General features: G+C 43.1%; 1 protein-coding gene across 1 annotated transcript in view; it reads left to right on the top strand.

Moving 5' to 3' along the window:
• Nucleotides 1-26,266, top strand: part of DPP4 (dipeptidyl peptidase 4) — a 78,939-nt gene that overhangs the window by 8,830 nt on the left and 43,843 nt on the right. The window contains exons 3-17 of the mRNA XM_066612093.1: nt 2,988-3,077; nt 5,070-5,161; nt 5,275-5,349; nt 10,068-10,120; nt 10,213-10,285; nt 11,345-11,465; nt 12,652-12,812; nt 14,993-15,096; nt 15,649-15,784; nt 15,915-15,959; nt 19,701-19,805; nt 19,895-19,962; nt 21,445-21,498; nt 22,408-22,529; nt 25,624-25,671. Coding sequence (XP_066468190.1) covers nt 2,988-3,077; nt 5,070-5,161; nt 5,275-5,349; nt 10,068-10,120; nt 10,213-10,285; nt 11,345-11,465; nt 12,652-12,812; nt 14,993-15,096; nt 15,649-15,784; nt 15,915-15,959; nt 19,701-19,805; nt 19,895-19,962; nt 21,445-21,498; nt 22,408-22,529; nt 25,624-25,671 — 1,347 coding nt within the window. The remainder of the gene's footprint in view (nt 1-2,987; nt 3,078-5,069; nt 5,162-5,274; nt 5,350-10,067; nt 10,121-10,212; nt 10,286-11,344; nt 11,466-12,651; nt 12,813-14,992; nt 15,097-15,648; nt 15,785-15,914; nt 15,960-19,700; nt 19,806-19,894; nt 19,963-21,444; nt 21,499-22,407; nt 22,530-25,623; nt 25,672-26,266) is intronic.

Raw genomic sequence — 26,266 nt, 5'->3', positions numbered from 1 at the left:
CCGAGCCGCAGTAAGATAAGCAGGGATGGGGGGGAGGCGGGGGGAGTTGTTCCGGGGAGGAGAGAGGTAGGGAGAGGGTGAGGAGGAGGCATGGAGAGGGGAGGGAGAGGGAGGGAGGCAGGTCCACTGCTCCACCGGATCCAGAGCGTTTGTGTGGGGATTGGCACCCTACATGAACACTCTTCCCTTGACCAAAAGGTCGGCAGTGCATTGAGTAGCCCCATTGCAGTGCTACTTCCCTTACCTGGGGGAAGAGGACAAAAGTCTCCTTCTCCCAAGGTGCCGCCCATGGCTGCCGTGGGTGCGTTGGATGCGGCAGCAGCCGTTTTTGGTGTCACTGCAGCCACGTGCCACGGGAACGCAGGATTGGGTTGCCCGAGCCCAATCCTGAGCTCAGCGCACTGGCTTTCTGCTGGCGTGCACTGTCGCAAACATGCCATAAGGCACATTTACGAGCCCTAATGCCAGGCAAGTGCCCATGCTAGCCCAGTGCTGGCTGGGTGCCTGGCCTCCTCCGCTTGGCAGTTGCATGTGGGGGGAGAGACAGGGAGGAGGCGTTCCAGGGAGGGTGGAGGGCGGGGAGCGGGTGGGGAGGAGGTGTGAGGGGGAGATGGGATGCAGGAAGAGGTGTGCTGGGGGGTAGTGGGGAGGAGGGAGGGAGGTGGGACTGGTGGAGTGACTCTCCACTGGATCCAAAGTCTCCGCATCGGGCTCACTGCCCAACGTGAAGGCTTTTTCCTCACCGCTGACATTTTGGTCAATGGTGAATTGAGTAGCCTCGTTGAGAGGCTACTCCTTTTATCCGGGGGAAGGGAATGAAAGTCCTCTTCTTCTGAGGTGCCGCCCGCAGCTACCTTGGGAATGCAGGATGTGTTAGCAGCCATTTATGGTGCCACTGCAGCTGCACATCCCAGGAGCTCAGGATTGGACTCTTAAAGCCCAATCTTGAGCTTGGCGCACCAGCTCACTGCTGGCACACACTATCGCAAACGTGCCGTAAGGCACATTTGCCGGCCCTACCACCGAGCAAAGGTGTTCTGGGGAAGGGGGAAGCGGGTGGAGGTGAGAAGAGGACGGTGAGGAGGCGTTACGGGGAGGTGGGTGGTGGGAAGGGGTGTGCCGGGGGAGAGAAGATGTGGGACCCATGGAGCGATGCTCCAATGAATCCAGAGCCTCTGTGTTGGGCTCGCTGCCTTACATGGAGGCTCTTGATTCACCGCCAGCCTTTTGGTTGGCATTGAATCGAGTAGCCCCATTGCAGGGCTGCTCTCTTTACCCAGGGCAGGGGACGAAAGTCCTTTTGTCCTGAGGAGCCGGTGACAGCTGCCTGAAGTGTGGAGGATGCAGCGGCAGCCATTTTTTTCACCACCACAGCCATGGACCCCGGGCAGCTCAGGATTCAGCAGTCAGGACACTCTACAAATCTGGACCCTGGTCAGGATCACCTCCTCCATGGCTGCTGTTTGGCCTGGGGAAAAAGCTTCCACTGATGCCAGTGGAAGCTCCCCCACTCACCACCCTCCACAGGGCAGCTATCAGCTACAGAGGGCCACAGACCAGGTCAGGACTATGATGAAGTCAGGAGTTTAACTTTCTACTACATGCATATCATGACCCTAATCTGCTGCTAATTTACTGAATAAACACATTAAAAACAGTTTTTAAAATAACATTTAGTCTGACCCTTACATTGTTTATCTTAATGAAATAGTGATGCGGATATACAAGGAGAAACATATAGTTGCCCTCTACTGAATTAGTCCATTGCTTCATCTAGCGCAGTACTGTTGACACTGACTGGGAATAGTTCTCCGGGGTTTCAGACAGGGGTATCGCCTAGCTCCACCTGGAGATGCCAAGGATTGAACCTAGGATATTTGGCATGCAAATCATGGGCTCTGCTACTGATCAATGACATCATCCTCAATTTTAAGGATGATATAGAATTGCAAGGTTACTCTTTTTTTGTTTTTTGTTTAATAAAAATTATTGCTCTAGGATTTGCACTAAGGGGTTCTCTGCAATGCTTTCTCCTGCCTGTCTCGCACCTGGCAGTTTGGTGTGGCACTACTATATTGGGGACTGGGTCTCAGTCCCTATACTGGGTCCCTATCTCTATACTGGGTCTCTATTCGGATGGCTGCTGTTCAGGGTAATTAGAATGTCAGAACTTGAATAAGAATTGCATGTTGTTCAGTTCCACAATTTGAATTACAATGTTGGCAGCATAATTTCTTTTTGAATTGCTCCAGGCCAGCTTTCTCCTAAATCTCTCAGGGAATCTCGAATAAAATGCTACCGATAACAAGAAGGAATAAAGGACAGATCTGTTTGAATATATTTCAATATGAATTATGCTTACCTTTTTTTGCCGTTTGTACCTGCATAGCATGCAAAATTTTGTAATTTGGTCATTGCTGTTAAGCAATATATTGCAATATATTAAATGTGTTCCCTACCCCCAATTATTCACTCACTCCAAAAAATCTTATTTTATTAAAATGGCAGACTATATAGTATGCATGAAAACTCAGTAGTAAGTTATTTCAAAACTGCATTGAATTTCTCTCTTTATTTTGAAGTAGATTTTGAAATAAACTGTAAAGTAGAGTGGGAAGGGGGTGAATGACAAAAGTGTTGTCCATGAATGTGTGTGTTCTTGTGTTGTTCTTTTGTTCTTACTCTAAAGTAGAAATAACCTTTGTATTCACGAGCCTGGTCATCACCTTTTTGCCTTGTTATCAAGATATGACACCATCTTTTCTTTCTTCCTGAGTGCTTAAGAAAAATGTTCATGAACATAGTGATATTATGTACAGATTCCCTGAGTCTAAACAGGTTAACTGCAGCAAGCTTAACGGTAATCTAGTTTTTATTTATTTATTTTTAAATTGCAAACTGTGTATTCAGTATTGGGGCATAAGGCAGAACCGTTTCTGAAATGACATCCATCACTAGCAATCTTACCATTTTCTTTGTTCTAACAGGTAGTCCAGACCCCCGCCGGAAATTTACTCTCCAGGATTATTTGACTGGTGATTTTCAATACAAATCATACAATTTGCAGTGGATTTCAGGTAATCAATACACTATGTGATACAAACAAAAACTGTATGTAGCATGTTTGCAAGTGCATGGGAAGCATGTGCCTTGCTGAATTCCAGCTCCCAGATATGAGTTTATCCTGTGTTCAGAGACTCAGGGCCCAATCCTATCCATTTTTCCAGTGCTGGTGCTACTGTTCCAATGGAGTAGGCACTGCTTCCTGTGTTGGGGAGGCAGTCATAGAGGTCTCCTCAAGGTATGGGAATATTTGTTCCCTTACCTCAGGGCTGCATTGTGGCTGCACCGGTGCTGGAAAGTTGGACAGGATTGAGCACCCACACTCCTCCTCCAAGCATTACATTGTCCATCATAGAGATATGTGGTAGATACAGGAGCCAAGTCAGAGCGCAATCCTGAGCTTGGCACAGAGGCTTTGTGCCGCCGCACACTGTCGCCAACATGCCATAAGGCACGTCTCCGAGTCCTACCACCAGCTACTGCTCGTCCTAACCCAGCGCTGGCCTGTGCTGGGCTAGTGCCGGGTGGGTGCCTGGCCTCTGCTGCTCGATGGTCTCAAGACAGCTGAGCTGCAGCACGGTAAGCGAGGGCAGGGAGGAGGCATTCCAGGGAGGGGGGAGGGGGCAGAGGCGTGCCGGGGGGAGGGAGTGAGGAGGCAGCGAGGCAGGTCTGGTGGAGTAGGACTCAGCGCCCTACATGAACATCTTTACCTTACCGCCAACCTTTTGGTCGGCAGTAAAGTGAGTAGCCCCATTGTGGGGCTGCTTCCCTTACCCAGGAGAAGGAATGAAAGTCCCCTTCTCTGGAGGCGCCACCCTTGGCAGACTGAGGTGCGCAGGCTGCAGCGGTAGCTGCGTGGCCTGGGTAGCTCAGGATTGGGCTGCCCAGTACTGGCATTGCTAGGTAAACAAAAGATTAATCTGAATTAAGATTTTTCAGGCTAACTTGTCCTTGTCTCTCATTTTCACAAAAGCTTTGTAATGATGGCAAACAGTACAATAGGACACTGAGGGCCCAATCCTATCCAAATTTCCAGTGCCAGTGCAGCTGTGTTAATGAAGCATGTGCTGCATCGTGTGGTGGGAAGGCAGTCACAGAAGCCTCCTCAAGGTGTGGAAACATTTGTTCCCTTACCTCAGGGCTGCATAGTGGCTGTAGCAGTGCTGGAGAATTGAATAGGATTGGGCCCTGAGAGCACAATCTTACACATGTTTACTCAGAAGTAAGTCTAATAGATTTCCATGGTACTTGCTCCCAGGTAAGTATGTGTAGGATTGCAGCCTGACTCTCAGCCAGCTGTTTTCCCTTTCTGTGCATGAGCATGTGCATGTCTCCTGCTGCACGTGTGAAAGGAAATCACGTGTTCTACCAATGTGACTTATTTATCATTTATATCTTAGAATATTTATATAGCACCTTTCTCAATAGACTTGAGGTGGTTTATATAGGCAGGCTGAACATAAATCTATTTTTTTCCAAGGAGATTTTTACAAACATTATTCCATGAGTCATTGCATAGAAACCTCCATTTCTTCAGTCATTGTCCTGGCTGCCGGCTCTTGCACTTTCCAAGCCTCTCGCAGGCAGCTGTAACCATGCTTCAGACTGGCTTCTCAAAGATGTTATCCTTTTTTTGCCAGCTGAGTCCTCCACACTCCTCCACACAGATATGCCAGCAGTCTCTCAGTCTCCTGGTCTCCCATCCAGGCAAACAGTCTTGCTTAGCTTTTTCAGACAACAGCTCAACCTACAAACCACACCTCCTGCCAGTTCCCTCTTTTTTGCTTTGCAATTTGGATATTCTGAATTCCACATGCAGCAATAACACTGTACATCTTACTCTGCGGGTTATTCCATGGAATAGTGGAAGGATGGACAATGTAGGAATATTTAACCCTGTTGGATCACTAACTTGTTATCTGCTGTATGTTATGAAACAGAAGAATAATTACAGGACATTTTTTGCTGGCTCTTGCTAATGAACAACTTCCCTCTTTTTCCCTTAGGAAATCAGTATCTCCAAACAAGACAGAGCAATATCTTTCTTGTCAATGTTGATGATGGAACAGAGTCTGAAATCTTCTCAAATGACACTCTAGTAAGTTTCCATAAATGCTGCATGTTTCACCCTATCAAGAGAGCTGGAGGATGCATATGCCCACACATGTTAATCCATATTAATCTTTTTCTTTCTTTTCTTCCTGTCAACAGGCAAGTACTAATACTTCTGAAGCAATACTGTCAGCTGACCAAAAATTTGCTCTTCTGCAACACAGTTATGAAAAGGTAACAGTGAGATTCTTTCTCCTCCAGTTACTGTAACATTCTTTTGTATCCATTGTAAAAGTTTTCTAGAGCAGTATTTCTTAACGCTCCCCAATCCTATGCGTGTCTATTTAAAAGTAAGTTCCTTTATAGTCAATTGGGCTTACTCCCAGGTAAGTGTGTGTGATTAGGATTTCAGGCTCAGGACCCGATCCAGAGCAGTGTGCACTGGTTCACTGCCAGCGCACAGTGTGCAAACATGTCATAAGGCATGTTTGTGCGCGTTACCGCTGGCCCAGCGGATGCCCAGATCAAGTCCATGCTGGGACAGCAGCAGTCAGAGGCTGGTGGTCTGCCACTAGGCACTCCATGCAAAGCACCTGGCAGTGGAGACGTAAGGTGGGGTGTGGAGGAAGGGTAGGGATGAATCGTTCCAGGACAGGCAGAGGGTGGGGGGAAGGCATTGTGCGGAAGGGAGTGAGGCAGGAGAGGGCGGAATCGGCGGAGCTCCGCTCTGCCAGATCCTGAGCACCATGGCGGGCCTCATGGCCTGATCACTGGCATTGCTAGGGAGGTGCGAGGGGTGCGGGCCGCATCAGGTGACCCGCTGTGGGGGGTGACATGCCCCTGCCTCCTGCATGCTTACTATGCACGCGACGCCACAGCCTCAAACCTGCAGCCGAGTTGCTACCCTTCCGAACTCGGCTGCAGTTAGATCTAACGTCGTGTGCGTGCGCGAGCCTCGCGCATGCGCACGACGCTAGAGGCACTGCCCACTGCACAGAAGGGGGTGCACTGCACATCATGGGGGTGACGCGCTGGCCTCCCGCACCAGGTGACGCAAAGCCTAGTGATGCCACTGGGCCTGACACAAGTCTTGATTCGGCAACGGCTAAAGAGCCACAGCAGAGTCAGATAGCCCCATTGCAGGGCTACGTCCCTTACTTGGGGGAAAGGAATAAATGTCACCTTCTCCCAAGGAGCCACCAGCAGCTGCCTGGGGCATACAGGATACCACAGCAGCAATTTTTGGCACTGTGGCAGCCCCACAATCTGGGCAACTCAGGATTGGGTGTTAGACTCCTTCAGGGGCTCCATGAGCAAGCCTGAAGCAAAGTGGCCACTGTCTGCTTGCTTCTGTGCCCTTCTGCACATGTGCTGGTGCTCTGGGGCTCTCTGAGACTCAGGGTATGTGTTGGCAGGGCTTCTCGAGAGTCTGCTTAGGAGTATCAAGGACTCCAGAGCCCAGAATGTTTGTGAACAACTGCTCTACAGAATTGACTCAGTGTGACCTTTGGATAGATTGGAGTGGGGAAAATATTTTTATTCTGGTATGCCATGTGATTTGCAAAGTAGCACACAAAACATCACCCACTGTGCCACATAGGCAGAGTTGCTACAGGGTTGGTGTCTGACTGGATCTCTGCTTTTATATTTTAGGAAAATATCTTTTGCTTACAATTCAGTTTTCCCCCAAATTTCCATTCCCCCCCCCCCCAAAAAAAAATAACCCAGAAAGATACTGCATTTACCATGGTTTCAAAATTTCCAGAAATTTTACATCTGCTACTCTCACCTCCCTTCCTAGCTCTGACTTGGGCTAAAGAGAAGGAAGGAAGAGAAATGTCCCTATCATGGTCAGCTTCAGACTCTCAAAGATGGGGAAGGTTAGTTATCATTGCAATTGCAGAAAGAGAATATCTGGATTCTCTGGCCATTTTTTTTCTTGTGTCACTATGATTGAAATTATTTTAAGTACACCTCTGTGAGTTCTGTTTTGCAAAGGCTAATTCATCTTGGCATGGCAAGAGCTCATATGCACAGTTTTCGGCTACTGGATTGTGCAGTGCTTAAAAAAAAAGGATTGCTTCTAGAATGTGGAAAATAAACTTAATGACAGGAAAGCAAATCTTTAAATTTATAAGCACAGTAGCAGCAGCCCCATGTGTTGGCTCTGAAGCTGCGGAGCAGGTGAATAGGCACACTGGGAGAACAAAAAATGTTCCAATGGAATGTGAATGTAGACAGCACAAAGCACATAATACTGCAGTTTGCAAAATTTATGTAAAAATAGGCTGCGCTCCTCAAATAATTTGCTGCAGAGTAAATCTATGGAAGTTAGCAGAACTGTTCCAGAATAAGGATTGTGGTACAAAGGTGTCACAAAATGTAAGCAGACTACATAGTAAATTGTATTATTTAATTACATCAAAAATTCAGAATACTGGTTAAGAAAATACTGGTTAAGAAAATGACTTGCATGGACAAGTTGAGATGGAGCTCTGTTTTGGGTCATCTCTTTCTACCAGTCTGAGTATGAGCAATAGGGACTCTTTCCTTTTTTCTAAGGCAGTGCTTCCCAAATGTTTTAGCACTGGGACCTACTTTTTAAAACTACTATCTATCATGACCCACAAGACTGAGGGAGAGAGAGAATTTATTGATTATAATTAATACATTATTAATCAATAATTATTGGAGTCCTGTGCTCCCAAGGCTGCTAGAGACCTTATGTATAGTATGTGTGTAGACCTTATATATAGTATGTGTGTAGACAGTTGCTAGACTTTCCCCTCGAAATTGAGTTCAAGGACTGTTCCCAAACCTTTATAGTCATTCCAGGGTACCCAGAAGGCTGAACTGGAGAGCAAGATGTGCAGCTAGGAATTTTGAAGCCAGACAAAAGGCTGAGTTCACGTGTGATTTATAGCACATTAGTTACTAGAGAAAATCAGAAAATGTGATATTTTAATTTGGAGGTATGAAGATTACCTCACCACAAGGTTAGCATTTCAGTTTTCTTTTGCAAACTGTGCAAGGGTGCTTGCAAAGATTTTTTTTTTTAAATATATAATGTTTCAAAAATTTTCAACTCATGGCCCACTGGTGAGTCCCGACCCACAGTTTGCATAACACTGTTCTAAGGTGTGTAGTACAGTCAGAAGAATTGAGATAAAGGCATTTGGAAGAAGAAATGATGGAACTTGGCCAAGAAGCAGGAGATTTGAGTTAAACAATAAGACGGCTGTGAACAGTACTTCAGGTAAATAAATGAGGGAAGCTTGCCAGCCAGAGCCCAGTTTCTGGAAAAGGGCTTACCTGTTCCAGCACCTGACAACTCTCCACTGAATTCAAAGAAAGGGTTAGGCAAGAGATGGGGGGGGCAAATTCCAGGGACCCAGTTTTTGCTCTTTCCTCCTTCCTTTCTGGCTATCCTCCCACATCCATCTGCCCCCTTGAAGCCTGTAACCAATTTTGCATAAGAATTCTCTAGTCTTTGCAAAGAACATCTAGAGTGATGAATTGTCACAGTGCCAGATCATATCCCATCACGACACTTCTTCATGCTTCTGTCTGACCTTCCTTATGGCAGATGTATTTGGGCCAGAACAGGTTTCTGAGGTGCTATCTTACTTCCCAGGATAAAATCTGTAATAATTAAATCAGCTTCTCTCAGGGATGAGTTCCTCTGGACACCTTGGAGGAGAAACCATAAACTCACAAGATTTAAAACATTTTGGTGAAGGAAAAACCATTCTTATGGAAATAAATCTGGGCAGCACAATCCAATCCTCCTCTCTGCAGAAGGATGCAGTGGTGCTGGAATAGTCTCTGCTGCATCTTATGCAGGAAAGGAGGCTGTCTGCAGGCACCTTGGAGTAAGGGAACATTAGTTCCCTTGCCCTGGGTAAGTTCCAGCACCTGCAATGGGACTACTTGGCCTTGTGCCAATAAAATAGTGCCAGCAAATCAGAGCAACCCTGTGTCAGGAAATCAAGCCCGGGAAGAGGCATAGGGTATCGCAGAGGCCTCTGCTACCATTCCTGCACCCCCTTCCAGGACTGGTCCACCCTTCCCTGCCTTACCCTGCCCTCCCCTATGCTGTTTGACCTCCTACCTGCCTCTGTTCCACTCCCTGCCCCCCCCCCAGTAACCTGTGGAGACCTTACCTTCTCCTGTGGGCTCAGACCTTCAACTGGCACCAGTAGGCTGGTGCAGGCCTTTGTACTGGTGCCACGTGTCTCCATGCTGCATGTGCACATTCCACCAGTGGGGGCTGGCATATGCCTTAAGCCTTGCCAATCTCTGGAAAAAACTGGTATATTTGAAACATTAGAAATTGTATACCAAAACATTTTGTAATTTGTATTCTGTACTATGAAGCTTGAAGCTAAGGAACATACTTTCACCCCTGGTTCCCTCCCACCCCCCACCCCCCGCTCTCTGGAAATGCATGACTCAGGGATAGCCAACTAGCAGCCTGTAGGATAAGGCAATTTTAACTGCCTTCCAACAGACCTAATATACTGTATTTACTGAAGGTGTGATGAAAACTTCACCAACAATTTCACTCAGAAGAAAAGAATTTTGCTTAAATGTGTGAAGAAAAAGTTGTTCTACACAGAGTTTCCCTGAATGCTGTGTGTGGTTTCCTGGCTAAGCCCAAACGTGTTCCATTACTTACGATTCAAGAGTGATCTGATTATCCTGTGAATAGTTTGGGTTGTGTGGCCATGATAAGAGAATGGACCCCAAGAATACAGATACTGACTGTCTTTTGTCTCACTCTTTAGTCAATGCCTGTGTCTGATACTTCTCAGTATATCATGTGAGATAAAAAGAATGTGGTTAGAAAATTATTTCAGAATATCATCCAGATTGCAGCTTTCTGGTTGACCAAGAAAGATGCAAATTCCTTGGTGAGATGTTTCTCTTATATGGAAATATTTCTCTTGCAGGTGTGGAGGCATTCATACATTGCATCGTATGAGATATATGATCTGGAGAATAGGTCAGTAGAATTATATTATGATGATATTAAATATTAAAATGACAACATAAATCACATCATGCTGACATTTTTTCTTTGTGTTTCCTTTCTAGTTCTTTAGTAAATGTCAACAAACTTCCTGATGATATCCAGTACATATCCTGGTCACCTGTTGGTCATAAACTGGTTAGTAAAAAGACCTGAAGCCTATTGACATTATTCCTATTGTTATTCCTATTGCAAAAGTCCTATTTTTTAAATGCCTCTGGATTGCAGCTGTAGACCCTTATATGTTTGCAGTAAGATTTTTTTAAAGAGCTCAGTCTTGTCCTTCCCCTCCCCTTGGCCAATGCAGCCACACCAAAAATGAGCACTCTATATCCAGTGGGGATGGAGATGGGTCCAGAGGCTTCAAAGGATAAAGGGAATTATTTCTGCTTCCTACTTCTCAGTGGGTCTTCTCAGAACTGCACCAGCTCTGTAGCTGGCGAGGACAAGAAAGGGATAGTGAGGCTCAAAAAGGAGTGGATAGGATCTGGCACATGCCATTGCTACTGGATCCACCCCCTCCTTCCACATCTCCACCTGCCATTCCTTCCCCTCCCTGCCCATGGGAGAGCTTCCTCTTTCCTAGAAGTTCCTTTTTTAAAAAAAATTGCGTCAGACTTGCAAAATTAGAAAACTCTGATCTTTTGTGATTCCTTTGCATTCTCCCACTCCCTGCAATATGTGTAACCGGATGCTGGATTGCAAATTATATGAATTATTACCAACAAACTCCAACAACTGCCCATGCGCAAAAGGCATTCTGTGCCCAGAAACAGGCTTCTGCATACAGATCACAATTCTGCAAGGAAATAAAAACCTCACATGCAATACGTCGATTTGTAATATATGCAATATGCAGTATCACATGCAGTAACTTAGTAATTCTGCATTTCATGTGTACTGCCAAACCTATGACTAAGTGAGAGAGGCCTGTATTCAGGGATCCCATTCCTACTCTGCTGCAACCAGGTTATCAAAATTAATCATTCTGAGTAGCTGTTCAGGAGGCAGAGGGTAGACTGTGGGTTGGAAATAATTTTGTGTGAAATCGCCAGCACACCAAAAATCTCGTCACTGTGTCCAGAAATTTGTCCAGAAATTTGAAAGAAAAAAGTCACTTGGAAAATAAAAAGCAAAAGGCTATATAACTTGCCTTATCTGATGATACATATATTAATAATACTTTGTTTATGGCAGGCCTATGTTTGGGGCAACAACGTTTATGTGAAACAAACTCCGTATGATCCCATTGTAGCGATCACCCAAAATGGAGAAGAGAACAAAGTTTTTAATGGATTGGCAGACTGGGTTTATGAAGGTAATGGTCAACAAAAAATAAATCACATTTATTTAAATATGCTTAAATACTATTACCACCCAGTATAGAGTTTGGCTATTTCCTATAGCCTTCTTAAGCCATTTCTGTCCAACTTTGCATATACGCAACAGGGACCAAATGCGTTCACGTGTGGGCCGGGCAGAAATGGGTTAAAGCAGTGGTTCCCAAAGTGTGGGTTGCAACCCACCATTGGGAACTAAAACTAGGCCATTCCCTCTAAAGGTGAGTGGCCCAGGAATGGTTCTCCGACAAGTGTGTCCATGCAAGATTGAAAATGGGGAGTTCCTATGCAGACAAAGAGATTGGGAACCCCAGCATGTACAAAGCTCTGGATTGCACCCAAAGTGTTTCGGTTTTGAAAATATAAGACAAAAAGGTGGAATCTCCTCCAATAATATAGTAGAACATCCATGCCCATAATTTGTTATGATTTTACTTATATGAATTACCTTTTTGCATTCCCACTCCTTCCCAAGTACATGAGACACAAGGTTGCAGTGTGTACCCTCATCAAACTTTCAAATTGCAGAATTAGTTTCTACTAGATTTTTGGTATTGAAAGCAAGCAGGTGCACCTTTCATCCTCTGTCTATATGTGTGTGATGGTGGGGAACTGATCAACAACAAGCAGGCAGCAAGCTGTGTGGAGAATGTCCAGGCCCTGCATTTCCCCCTTCCCAAAATACCATAGGTGGATGCTTTTCAGGCAGGAGTGGGGCACTGAAATAGAGAGACAGAGAATTAAAGGGCCCTGGCATTTGTATCACTCGTGCTGGCAGCTCTGAAGCGCACGATAGTGGTGCAGAAGGAAATAACAATTTGTCATTACAGTACTTGTATACTGCCTGGATTTTTAGTTTGAAATGTGTGATAAATTAATTTAGAATTTGCATTCTTTATTGAAACCAGATTTTTGATATAATTTTTTTTTTAAAATCATTTGTTTTTAGATTTCTGTTATTGTATTGTTGTTATTATTGCAAATATTGATATACTGTTTTCTATAAAATAATCAGTATTGGTCCGAAGGATGGGGAAGTCGTCTGAATGCTCGTAGTTAAACTCCAATCTGGTACCGTATAGAAATTAATAAGAACAATGTTTCAGATGCAGAAGCCAATTTAGCAACTATTGCTTCAAAAGAACACATTTGCATCTCTTTCAGAGGAAATGTTTGGCACCCCTGCTGCTCTGTGGTGGTCTCCAAATGGCAGTTTTTTAGCATATGCAGAAATTAATGATACCGAAGTCCCTCTTATTGAGTATTCATTCTATTCGGAAGATACACAGCAGTATCCAAAGACCATTAAAATCCCATATCCTAAGGTCTGTGCTATTTATTAAACATAGTTGTTGAGCAGTTTGATTAAGAGAATAGTCACATTTAATCAGTTGTTGCTAACGAAAATATTGTCTGTCTCTCCTCAACAGCTTGCTGTGATTACTGTGACTTAAGTCAATAGCATCTGGCAGCATTCAAGTATTCTATTATCTCTAGGGAAACAGAAAATGAGTGCAGTTTAAGGCTTTGGGATTTTAAGTATCTGAAATGGTGTGTCTGCAAGGAAATAAGGGAAAAATAATTGTGTTTGGATCAGCACTTCACTGGTATTAGGTTGCCTGACTTTGGCAAATGCATTTCTGTGATAACTGCAATAAGGAAAAGGTCCTCTTCCCTCTTGGAGTCCAGTGCCACCCATTCATCTTATTGTTGATAGTTATTGGATAATGAAGTGTGCAATTGCAGAGGTGCATGTGAATGTGGTTCCGTATTGTATTGCCCGGGGTGGGATAACTGAAAATGCTTGACGCAACACAAGGTTATTTTGGGTCCTTAGGTGATCCACCAAAATCAACTGTTACAGAAAAGCAGTTCTGAGTCACTTTCTGAGGTTGAAAATTGTCAGTTACGGTTGTGTCAATATGCACAACTTCAGTTGGCGCCCCAATCCTAACCAAATCCCCATCCATTCGCTGGTCTTCTTTGGATAAGGAACATTTGTTCCCTTGCCCAGGGTTAGCCACTGGCCCCCAAGTGGATCTACTTGGACTTTCACCAGTGATTTAGCTGGCACAAGTCTGAGTGGACCTGGAAAGGCAGATCAAGGTTTGAAAGGGAAGAGGACACTGGCAGCACCACTGCCACCAATACCCCCTTCCTGACCTCGATCCACACCCTGTCTGAGTCTCCATCCTGTTCCTCCCCCTCCCACCCTGTTCTGCCCACTCCCTGTCTCCCCATGCGACCTTACCCTGGGGCCATGATGAGGCTTCTGTCATGAGGCAGCTGCTTGTAGTGTTGGCCTGGCTGAGCAAAATGGCATGCTGCTGTTTGCAACAACTGTAAAAGACCTTGCATTGCCAATACACCTGTTCTAGTAGCCCAAGGCCCCCATAGGATTGGGGCTGTAATGTTTGATTTGCTTGCAATTGCTTGTTTCAGACATAGCCAAGTACAACTCAACATTTTGAGAATGACCAGTGGTTGAAAATCATAGCCCCAAATTGTGCTGTGGAGGAGCACTAAAGTCACTTCTGAACTGAGCTGGAGAGTGTAAAGAAAATGTGAAAGCTTCAGGAACATCCACAAAAGGATGATTTATATTCTGGGATTAATTAAACAGGGGTTGTTAAATGCCTCTTTGTTCAGAGTGCTTAAGGGCATGGAAGGGTGTGGTGGTGAGATCCCTTCCTTTCTTCCAGCTTATGCCCACTGGAATGTTCATTCAATCTTCACTCAGTTGATGTGTGAGCAGCTTCAGGACAGGACAGTGCCATTCAGCTGGCTGAATGTTGCATAGTCAGTTCCGTATTCAGTGGAATGAGGTCATCATCATGTCATTCCCCGACCTGTACCTCTACTAGAAATGTCAAGCAGCTTTTGCTTATGTGATATGTAGATTATTGCTGGAAATGCCATGAGCATCCACGCTTGCATGCATACATGCACAATGGCAAACTACATCACTTCTCTCCAGTCTTGCTGGAAAAACCCATTGAGGGAAAGGGAAAAAGGCAGAGAAGCTAATCTGTGGAATGTGATTGCTTCTTGACTCTCTCCTTGTTCAAACTGCCTGGCATTTTCCTTTTCCCTTTCTTTCCAGATGTGGTCAGATTTGCCCATAAAGCACTGGAAATCATTTTGGAATGCTTCTTGGTGATTTTTTTTCTTTGGAAAAGCAATCTGCAAACATTATTTTTCTGCAAACCTTTGCAGTTTAAAAATTGTATCATGCTCTGAACCAATTGCCTTCACCCACAGTTTTCATTTCTGGATACAGCTAAATAAATGTCTATTGCTGACACTCCATAAATTGTTGCCAAAGGGTTTGTACTTTTTTTTTTTTAAATACACAGTCAGTATTACATGTACATTATTTACTTTTTTATAATTTGTATTCAGTTTTGAAGAACAGCTCTTATGTTAAAGCGTGTTATGGTGCAATAATGTGTGGCACAGTATGTAGAGACTTCAGCATGCTATAAAATAACTTAATCTACTTTAGGCGGGGGTTACAAATCCAACGATAAGACTATTTGTTGTGGATACCCAATCTCTTTCCAGTATCAATTCCACTGAAATTGTTGCACCATCTAACATCATATCAGGGTAAGTGCAAATAATTATATTTTGTTTCAGAAATGTTCTGATCAAGCTTGGGGAGATTTAAGGTTTATGGGTTCCATTTTGGCTCCTTAGTACAATCCCAAGATTCACCATCTTGAACTAGGTGCAAACTTGTGTCCATAGATGGAGCCGGATTTAAAAAGGTGGCTCCAGGAATGAAGCCAATAACCTAGTACATTCCATGAGCTGCCCTCCCTGGTGGCCTTACTATGTACATATAAATCTACATCTGAGTTACTATAAATCAAGGATTCCTAATGGCCTTATTTAGGAGAGAAATTTGTTAACAATTGGGAGTCAAAAGCTTCTGTTGATCTACTGCAGTTTGACCAGCGATCTGTCAGTAGATCTGGATTGACTTCTGTCTGTCCATTTACTTCTGTCCACTCACAGCATTTTCAGAAAACCAAGTGTATTGTGGCAGGTTTTCCAATTCTTTGGAACGTTCAGTAAACTACAGATTATTCTGAAGTTTTAGAAATCAAACTTAACTATGTAGAAGATGAACACCTAGCACTCCCTTTTTATTTCCAGGGACCATTATTTGAGTGTTGTTACATGGGTGACCGATGAGAGAATCTGTCTTCAGTGGCTCAAAAGGATTCAGAATGTTTCCGTTCTTGCAATCTGTGATTATACAAGAGAAAACCGAAAATGGCAGTGTCCCCAGGTATTGAAAAGAGCCTCAGGTTTAACTAGGAAGATCTTGACAAAGAACTTTCTGCAAATATTTGCAGGAGAGGGAAATTATTGAAAGAAGCCTGTAATAACACTGGGGAATCTTCTCTCCCTCTCTTCAGGAAAAAGAGCATGTTCAGCAAAGTAGCACTGGATGGATTGGCAGAGTAAGTATTGCATTTCTTAGAGCCAGGCTTCATGTTGTACATCAGCTCTGTGTAATGTTAGCCTCACAGTCCCTTCTGCATTGCAAGTCATCATCAGAGGGCTTGATGTTTTTCCTGTAGGCTGCTTTTCCCTTGAAACTGCATTCAGCTGCTCTTATGGAATTCTGACTTGGGTTTATAAGGTAAGCACTGGTGTTAAATGCTGGTAGGAGGTACCAGCAGTGCTCTCTCTTTCTCTCTCTCTCTCTCACACACACACAGAAGCTAGTGGGGAAAAAGGAAAGCACTTCCTGTTCTCCATTGTCATTTTTCAGAGACACTTTGGAGAAAAAAAGAAACTGTTGTATATCTTGATGTAGGGAGGAGCCAGAATGGGTTGGGGATAGGGGTGGGGAGGGTGGTGGATCAGGGCTGGGATGAGGGTGGTATCCGTGGCAGTGACTTACACCAATATCCAAATGCCTGTCCCAGGTTCAGTGTCCCTGGCACACAGACTTCTGCCAGCTATAGAGCTGGCATAGTAGACCAAGTAGACCCAGCAGCCCTGCACGGGTTTACCCGAAGGAGACCTCCAGTGCTGAAAGTCCCCTGCAGTATTCAGCAAGTGCCATGTTGATTAAGTAGGATTGGGCTGTCCTGCTATGATTCTATACATGCTTGGGACATAGTCCCTTTGGACTCAGTGGGATTTACTGCTATGTAAACATTCATAGGATTGTGCTTTTAGACACCTTGATATTTATCCCTCAGATATTGTTGCTATGACTTTTAACATTTTAGTGTAGCAGTTTACACATTTCCCGACAGTATATTTTCAGACTCCGCTCTCTATCTGTTTTGAACAAAAAGGGTGGCTCATGCCACAGTTCACCAAGCATTAGCAAGTTGAAGATTTCCAACCAGTGGAAGCTACTGAACATTTTTATTAAGCCCCTGATTACCTAACCAGGGATAAGGCTAGGCAAAACCATAGTGATAAACCCATTCACAATTAGTAAGGCAACCAAACTTGCAACTTCAGAACACATTCAATGTCTGTTTAAAATGTTTCCTTTAAGTACTTTTAAGGAACAAAGTGAAGAAGAAAGTAGCAAGGATAGAAATCTATCCCTCAAAATGGGAGTTAATCCCACCTGCTGTCAAACTTGATAAGGAAGGGTAGACCTTTCTGCTAACACATTTTGTTTCTGTACCATAAAGTATCAGTTAAGCAATGTGATAAGCAGGCTGTGTATGTTGTGAAAAGTTATGCAAAAATCTACTGAACAAAATGGGAGTGTGTTTGTATGAGTGTGTGTGCTATAAGAAAGCAAAGAGGGAGATAAAATGATTCTTTTTTCTCCCATTGATGGATAATCTCTTCTATTGCACTCCAGCAGGGAATATTTAGAGAAATGGTGTAGAACAGTAGGGGATATGGCATGCTCATTTAGAATCATGTCGGGAGAGGTGATCTTATAGGTCATATAAGCCATCTTGGTACATGGAAGGCTACTTTAGAGCCCAGTCCTGAGCTCGACATGCCGGCTTACTGCCAGTGCACACTGTCGCAAACGTACCATAAATCCTAATGCCAGGCAAGCGCCCATGCTAGCCCAGCGCTGGCCGGTGCTAGGCTAGCGCTAGGTGGGCACCCAGCCTCCACCGCTCAGCAGTTGCATGGATCACTGAGCAGTTGAGAGGAAAGCAGGAGCATGGGGGGAGGTGGGGAGGAGGCGTTCCAGGGAGGTGGTGGAGGGCAGGGGGGAGGTTTGATAGAGAAGTGGGAAGAGGGCGGGGGGAGGGAGGGAGGCGTTGCTCCACTGGATCCTGAGCCTTCTTGTTAGGCTTGGTGCCTGACTTTGAAGGCTCTTACTTCATTGTGGGGCTACTCCCTTTTTCCGGGGGACGGAGATGAAAGTCCCCTCCTCCAGAGGTGCGGCCCGCAGCTGCTGTAGAAATGTAGGATGCAGCGGCAGTCGTTTTCGGTGCCGCTGCAGCCACGCGCCACAGGAGCTCAGGATTGAGCTCTGAGTCCCATCTCTGGATGCATGCAATTCCTTAGTTTTTGTTGTCAACCAAGAGGTCTAAAAGTTGACTTCATCTTTTAAAAAGTCAGACTGCATTTTAGAAAATTTCAGTCACTCTGATGCATTCTCCACCACCTGGCAAGAACAGCTGTTAAACTGATGGCTGTGCACAATAACAAAACTTCCCACAGGAATGCTGAAGGGGTTGTGTAATGTGTTCAAGTAAGGTGAAAATTTCAGGCAGCAAAGACTTTCTACAGAGTGAAGGGTTGGATTATTATTATAAATGTTCTTGAATTTTTTTTCTGCAGTTTTATGGATCTGATTTTCACAGCCTGGACATATTCCTGTCAGGCTTCTGAGGACTGAGTGGTTTTTGTTGAAATATTATATTTGTTTCAATAAAATATAAATGCAAAGGACAACTTGTGATTGTCCTAATTTATGAACTGTGGCTCTTTTGATCTGGTGTTAGAAATAGAAGTTGGAAGTTTCCAGTACTGTACAACAGCATTATTGAACAAATCATATAACTTGCTATATATGGTTATTGTTTAACATTTTTTGTATCTGCCTTCTGTGCAATGTCTGTGTAGACAAAATATTGTGGTGTGAGGTCATAGATAATTGTAGAACTAAAAAGGCTCTCTACCAGTAAAAGACGTGACACAGATGTACTTCCCTTAGTATAGTTGTCTTTTGCAAGAGCAAGACTGAGGGCCCAATCCTATCCAACTTTCCAGGACCAGGGCAGCCACAGTGCAGCCCCGAGGTAAGGGAACAAATGTTCCCATACCCTGGGGAGGCCTCCAAGATTGCCTCCTCAACACAGGAAGCAGTGTATGCCCCATAGGCACAGCAGCACAGGCACTGGAAAATTGGATAGGATTGGGCCCTAAGGTTACAATCCTATTCCCACTTGGGCTGCAATCTTGTACACACTTGCATACAGTGGGGCTTCCTTCTGAGTAATCATGCACTGTAACACAGATTTCTCTGGCAGTTTTTCAGAGGGCTTCTTCACAAATTGAATGCAGTGAATTAACCAGTTTTGGACCTTAAAATAAATAAGCATAGAAGTAATATACATAGTTGGGAACAAATGGCCTGTTGAAAGACAATACTGTTTACCCACCAGCTCCCCTCCCTCAAATCAGACTACTCAATTAAGAGCAGAGTTTCCTGCAAGCAAATAAGTGTTTTAGCCTCATTATGAGGCTAAACTTAGCAGAGAGTTTCAGTCAAAAAGGAGTGATCGGATTATGAATGTCAGGCTGATAATTTGAAATGTTAGACCTGCATATATAAAAGCTGTGTTTGTTCCATTTATTAAAAATTATAAGATGCCTCTTCAGGAAATTGAAGCTGATTTTTCCATTCTGAAAAAATCTACAAAAGTCTGCATTTTTGTGCGATTCTTGGCACAAGCCTTTCTTTCTTTCTTTCTTTCTTTCTTTCTTTCTTTCTTTCTTTCTTTCTTTCTTTCTTTCTTTCTTTCTTTCTTTCTTTCTTTCTTTCTTTCTTTCTTTCTTTCTTTCTTTCTTTCTTTCTTTCTTTCTTTCTTTCTTTCTTTCTTTCTTTCTTTCTTTCTTTCTTTCTTTCTTTCTTTCTTTCTTTCTTTCTTTCTTTCTTTCTTTCTTTCTTTCTTTCAAGGTTGAACGTTCAGCCAGTTGCCAAATCTTAAAGTCATCATTTTCTACTGTAAACATTTTTGTTGGTTTATTTTTTCCAGTTCCAACCTTCTGATCCTTATTTTGCATCTGACAAAATTAGCTATTACAAAATCATCAGTGACTCAGAGGGCTATAAGCACATCCACTATATTAATGGCACACAAGTAAGTAATAAATAAACCATTGCACATATATGTTCTTAGGTCGTACAGATTACATAATAACTTTTATCTGTTCTGACTTTGCATTTTAGGCACCAAAGCCTATTACAAGTGGAAAATGGGAAGTAATCAGCATAGATGCTCTAACAAATGACTTTCTGTGAGTGTCCTCTGAACAATTTAAATATTTATATATCCTATTAGGGTAGAGTGAGGGGCAATAAAATATAAATTCCTTTCTTATTTGTTGTCATTCATTGCAGTGATCGCTCCATTCAGAAGCAGAAACTGCCTTTGTATTTGTACTCCTTTAAGGGCCCAGTCCTATCCAACTTTCCAGCACCAATGCAGCTGTGCCAATTGGGTGTCCTGCAGTTGGGGGGGGGGTGTCACAAAGTCCTCCTCAAGGTAGGGGAATGTTTGTTGTCTTACCTCAGGGGTGCACTGTGGCTGCATCAGCACTAGAAAGTTGGATAGGATTTGGCTTTTAGTTTTATAGAAGGGCTGGCATAGTGAAGGAGCTAAGGGCCAAACTATATGTACCATTAAACTCAACACTGTGTAGTTAGGGGCTTACTTTAACTTCCATGTAGCAGCCTCATGGTGCTGTGGTTTGTACTCAGACCCTGCTGTAGAGGTAATTTAACCCTTTACCTTCATGCTGTTTTCCTTCTGAAAACTGCTCTTCAAAAGAGGCTTTTTAACCCTGAAAGTGCCGTTTCCCACAATGGCAATTTCAGGTTTAAATAGCCATTTCAGGACATGATTTCTTGTGGGGGAAAATAACCCTGTGGTAAAGGATTATATACCCCCATACAGCTACATTGTGATCCTGATCCAAATCATGGCCATGTGTGGCTGCTACAAGTCAAAGAAATCCTCTAATGGTTAAACTGCATTTATTGTTAAAGCTAGTGGGCTCAGAAGGGAGGCAGGGGAGATGGGGGGGATGCCACAGTTCAACACCTTGCAAGTTATGTGATTGCTGACTGAATAGTTGTGCATGCTGACCGTGAGCACACAAGACAACAACAACAACAGTATTTATATACCACTTTCCAACGAAAAGTTCACAAAGCAGTTTACAGAGAAAATCAAATAACTAAATGGCTTTCTGTCCCAAAAAGGCTCACAGTCTAAAAAAATTCAAAGGAACACCAGCAGACAGCCACTAGAAAAGACACTGCTGGGGTGAGGAGGGCCAGTTACTCTTCCCCTGCTAAATAAACAAGGAGCACCCACTTGAAAAAGTGCCTCTTACCCAGTTAGCAACAACAAGTTAGTGACACTAACAGCAGTTAGTGACAACAAGACACAACCTGAATTCCAGTCCCCTCCCCTGCATATGGCATTCTGAGATAGCAACTTACACCCAAACTACATGAGTTTCCAACTAGAAGCACCATCTCTTGCAAGCTCCTGATTTTAGTAGGCTAGCACCCCTGTTTTCATATTTGCCATGATATAGTATTTATAGTAGTTACAGTAGTTTGTTTCATAGCCGTTTCCCCCTACTACTTCTTCTGCATCTGAATAATTCTATTATATGTTGCCTTTTGCAGTTTTTAGTCAGAAAAATGACTAATAGATAATGAATTTATTTATTTATTATAAATAAATAACTTGTTTGTTTGCTTCACAGATATTTTATCAGTAATGAATTTGAGAGTAAACCAGGATCAAGAAATCTTTATAAGTAAGATACATTTTTTTAAGCATAGATGGGCTTTGTACAAGGTGTCCACAAGATAAGAAAAACTGTGACCAGTTAAAGTAGTGTGTGTGTGTGTGTGTGTGTGTGTGTGTGTGTGTGTGTGTGTGTGTGTGTGTGTGTGTTTAGCATTAAATCAAAATGATACTTTGGTAACCATGAGATTGAAGAATGCTTTGAACTTGTTCTTCATCTGTTCCACAGAACAAAGCAGGTGGCAGGGCATAAGATGTACACTGTTATGACTATTATGCTATTATGACTTAGGCTGGGTAAACTGGGTATTTGTCTGGGGAGATGAGTATGGCATCGCCCTTTGATGTGGTCAGTATATGATTGCATAAACTGAACAGGGATTATTGCTGGAATTTGTTTTGTATAAATGGGACAATATATGGTGCCAGGTTTTGAAGAACTTTGCTTAATGGGAAATTGAATGGCCACATTTCCCACATTTGATGGAACTGGGCAGTGCATGTCTGAGTTTTGCTACAGATATATATCCTAAAATGATGAATGTACCCTAAAATGAGAATAATATGCTATGTACACAGAACTGTACTGTAAAATGAACAGCTGCTGCAAAAGTGCATAACTATTTTAAAAAGCTATATACTCAAAGTAATAATTGAATGACGTTCAACAGAAAGATACATTGAAGTATTGTTCTCTAATGCTTTATCATGTTGCAAGAGTAGAGATTATACAAGATATGAGAGAATTTCACATACTATGGAGGATAGACTTTGAATTTGAAAAGTATTTTTTTCAAAAATTACGAGTATTGATCTAGAAACAGTACAAGAGAACATTTGAATGCTTGATAAAGCTGTGTTTTAATCAAGTTGTAAAGCTTCTTTTGACTTCCAAATGAATCATTTTATCATTTTGCAGACTGAATCTAAGAAATAACTTCACAAAAACATGCATTAGTTGTACTTTAGACAAAGAAAGATGCCAATATTATTCTGCCTCCTTCAGCACAGATGCAAAATATTATAAGCTGAATTGTTATGGTGAGTACAGCCAAAGCATTTTATAGAAATATACCTTGATATTTATGCCCCTGATACTTATGCCTAGCTTGGCCAATCCAGAGGTTTCATACTACCTTCCAATCACAAGGCTGATGTAATCAGTGGCGTAGCTAAGGGGGTGCAGGGGATAGCTGTCACACCGGGCAACAAGCTTTAGGGGGGCCACAAGCGGAGCTTGACACCAGTGGCCAAAATTGTGAAAAAATTTGGTATGTACAAGTAATACCATCATGTTATATATCCTTGGAAAGGTAATTTAATGCAGAATGCAATGAAACAAACCCCATTGGACTATCTGTATTCTAACAAAAGTTATGATCAATTAACCAGAAAACAAAACACAACTGCCTTATAGAACAAAAAGTAGATTTTTAAAACTCAAAACTGACCTGTGAGACTGATTGTTCTGAGAGCCAGTGAGATGTTGCTATTATACAGCAGAGGTGTCCAAAGTTTTCGGCAGGAGGGCCACATCATCTCTCTGACACTGTGTTGGGGGCCAGGGGAAAAAAGAATTAATTTACATTTAAAATTTGAATAAATTTACATAAGTTTACATAAATGAATATATTAAAGATGAACTTATATGAATGAATGAAGGTCTTGCAATAGCTCAAGGACTACAAAAGGCCTTGCACAAAGTAAGGCTGGCCTTTCCTTTGCTGCCGCTACTGTGTCACACACGTGAAAAAGAAAGCAGCGGAGGAAGCCCTCATCCCACAGCTCATGCGAGAGGTCAAACAGTCGCCCTCACACTGAGAGCAGTTGCATTGGGCCAGTGTGGGCTCCACCAAATCTCTGGAGGGCCAGAAGCTCATTGGAGACTGGGGGCTACCTGAGGGCCGCATTGAGAGGCTTTGAGGGCCACAAGTGGCCCCAGGGCTGGGGTTTGGGCACCCCTGTTAAACAGCATGGAACCAATAAGATGTTAATATGAGTCAGCTCTCATTTCCATGTGTCATAATACAGCTACACCTACTAACTGGTAAAGAGGCACTTTTTCAAGTGGTGCACCTCTTATATATAGCAGGGGGAGAATAACCATCCCTCTTCACCCCAGCACAGTGTCTCAAACCAATCAGGGGCACGCTTTTTATTTATTTACGTAATTAAATTTGATTTTGTCATGAGGAGGGCTACAAAGTATTCTTTTATCCCAGGTAGCAGATAGATGCCTTAGCTATGTCACTGGCTGGGGGGAAGTGGCAGATCAAGTGGATAGTGAACTGCTGGGGGGAGGAGGCAGGTTTCCTTCCAATTTGCACTTTTGAAAAAGCCCAGGCATGACATCACTTCCGGTTGTGACACCACTTCCGGGCATCATTTTGAGTTCTGCCCCGGGCTACACGTTCATTAGCTACACCACTGCTGATGTTGCATGATTTCTAGTTCCTTCTGTGCCTAGAAAGGGCTGTCTGGTGCACACAGCCCTAGAAAGTTTACTAGGTCCATGACCAGTGTCATCATGAAAAGCTACTGTTTATTGAATGAGGGCCCTGGGTGTCTGCACAAATCTTTACATGTCCTTAATTAAAGTGTGTCTGGTTCATGGCCATAATTAACAAAGACTTGAGTAGTGTTGCCTTAATTTGGGCATTAAATTAATATTTGGGCATGTTACTAATTATATTTCTAGAGTATCTCTTGTACTTAAACAGTAATAAACATTTGCTCTTCACTGCTCTAGGAACTCAAGCAACAAATTAGAACAAACATAATTTAAAATTGTTTGCCCTGAACAGCTGGAGGAAAGGCACTAATCCAAACATACAGTCCCATTTTCCAATCAATCTGCTGACAAGGTTAATGCTAATTTATTTAAAGTGGCTACAATGTGTCCTGTAACGTTTCTGCTTGAAACGTTGCACTTTTGTGTGTGGTGTGCACTTTTGTGTGTGGAATAAATGCAGATTTACAATGTGCAGCTCCCACAGCTTTCTTGTGCTTCTTCTGTAGCATCATTTCATTTTTCCAATACCAAATTATAATGTATCTCATTGGTTTAATCATTATTGTTCCTGTTGCTGGACCTAATGCAGGACCTAATCCTAGACATATTTTAGTTATAGTTTGTGGTATAAGTGGTAGTGAGCACTGAGAGAAGGGCTGTTTGGAGAAGTGCTACAAGGATAATGCAGTCAGTCATTGCAGCATCCATGAACTGGGGATGCTGAGAAGCAGGAAAGGACTGGAGGGAAACTATTACATTGAAACTCTAGGCAGTGCTTCCTGGATAAAGCCTCAAGTCAATTTTCCTTCTGCCTCTCATATTGGGCTCCCTACATAAACCCCATTGCCTGGGTACTCACTCATCTCTTTCCCTCACATTGGGCCCCTTGGCAGTGGGCTCAGGTAAAGGAAGGTGATAGTCAGAGGGTTTCTCTTTTTGCCTCTCGAACTAACTCCAGCTCATAGTCATAGACTTTCAAACAAGCAACTCCTTTGACTGAAAATTGGAGGGTACAGCAGTCTGGGGAGGACTACCTCAGTGGTTGAACATTTGAATTGGCCCTGCGTCCTCCTAAAAGCCATCTAAACTCACTGGGCTGACAAGGGTAAAATTTACTTCAATTCCTACCTTGACTCTATCCTCTGTCCCCTGTCCCTAGGGGTATATGAATACTATAGTCATGTGTTCTCTTCTCTCCCTGTAAAGTACTACTCACATGTGTGTTTTGATATAATTGTGCATTATCATCATATCAATTGACTCGTATTTAGTGTAAGTTATTATGTCCTGTGTCTGAAAGGTGTGTTTTAGACATTAAAGTTTAAAATTCATGCCCTGTTCCTTACATTTTAAATGATGATGTCTGTACTCAATTACTACAAATTAAGGGCTCCAATCCTATCCAACCTTCCAGCACTGATGCAGTCATAATGCATCAGGTAAGGGAACACATTTCCTTACTTTAAGGAGGGTCCTGTGACTGTGCTCCCTCTCCCCACTGCAGGATGTTACGTGCATCTGGTTGGCACAGCTGCATCAGATGTTGAACTGGGCCCTAAGTTTTAGAAATGAATTAAAAAGGAACAAAAATCGCCTAAATTATTAACGCTCTGTTAATTACAGGTCCTGGCCTGCCTTATTTCACCTTACAGAACAGCAGTACGGATAAAGGTACTTCTATCTCATTTTCTTATTCCAGAAAGAGAGTTTGTGGGTGTTTATCATTTATGAAATCTAAATCCTCTGCCAATAGATTCAGGTTGTATTCCTATGCATGTCAACCTGGGGGTAATTACTATTGAGGAGTGAGTCTTCTTTTTCAGTAATGCTTAAGAGTGTGCTGTAAGAAATGTAAATCTTCCTGTCTGATCTATTTGATGCAATTTTACTTGAGAGAAAACAAATAGTATTCAATTTTTCAGCTTTTGGGGGGAATGATGTCTAGGCAGAGTGGCTCGAAATCATGAGCTTGGCTCTCTCACAAAACTGCTGGGAAAGAAAAACAAGACAGGGGCTCCCAACTGCATGGTTGTTGAAAAGGACAGTATAAACAATACATCTCTCTTAGCTATGAAAAGACTCAGACTCAGCCACTGATGGCAAAGAGGGTTCAGACCTGGGAGAAGAGCCTGCAAAAATTCCAATATATATATGAAGCAAGTTTGATAAGCTGGGAGGAATGCCAGTTGGGCTTATATTTGTGAGCTACTACTTAGATCTTGAATGGTGATCACCACTAGCTTATATCAAACTAGTTGTTTGTCTT

The sequence above is a fragment of the Tiliqua scincoides genome, chromosome 1 (genome assembly GCF_035046505.1).
Source record: "Tiliqua scincoides isolate rTilSci1 chromosome 1, rTilSci1.hap2, whole genome shotgun sequence".
NCBI classification, from domain to species: domain Eukaryota; kingdom Metazoa; phylum Chordata; class Lepidosauria; order Squamata; family Scincidae; genus Tiliqua; species Tiliqua scincoides.
This window is presented reverse-complemented; position numbering and strand designations above follow the sequence as displayed.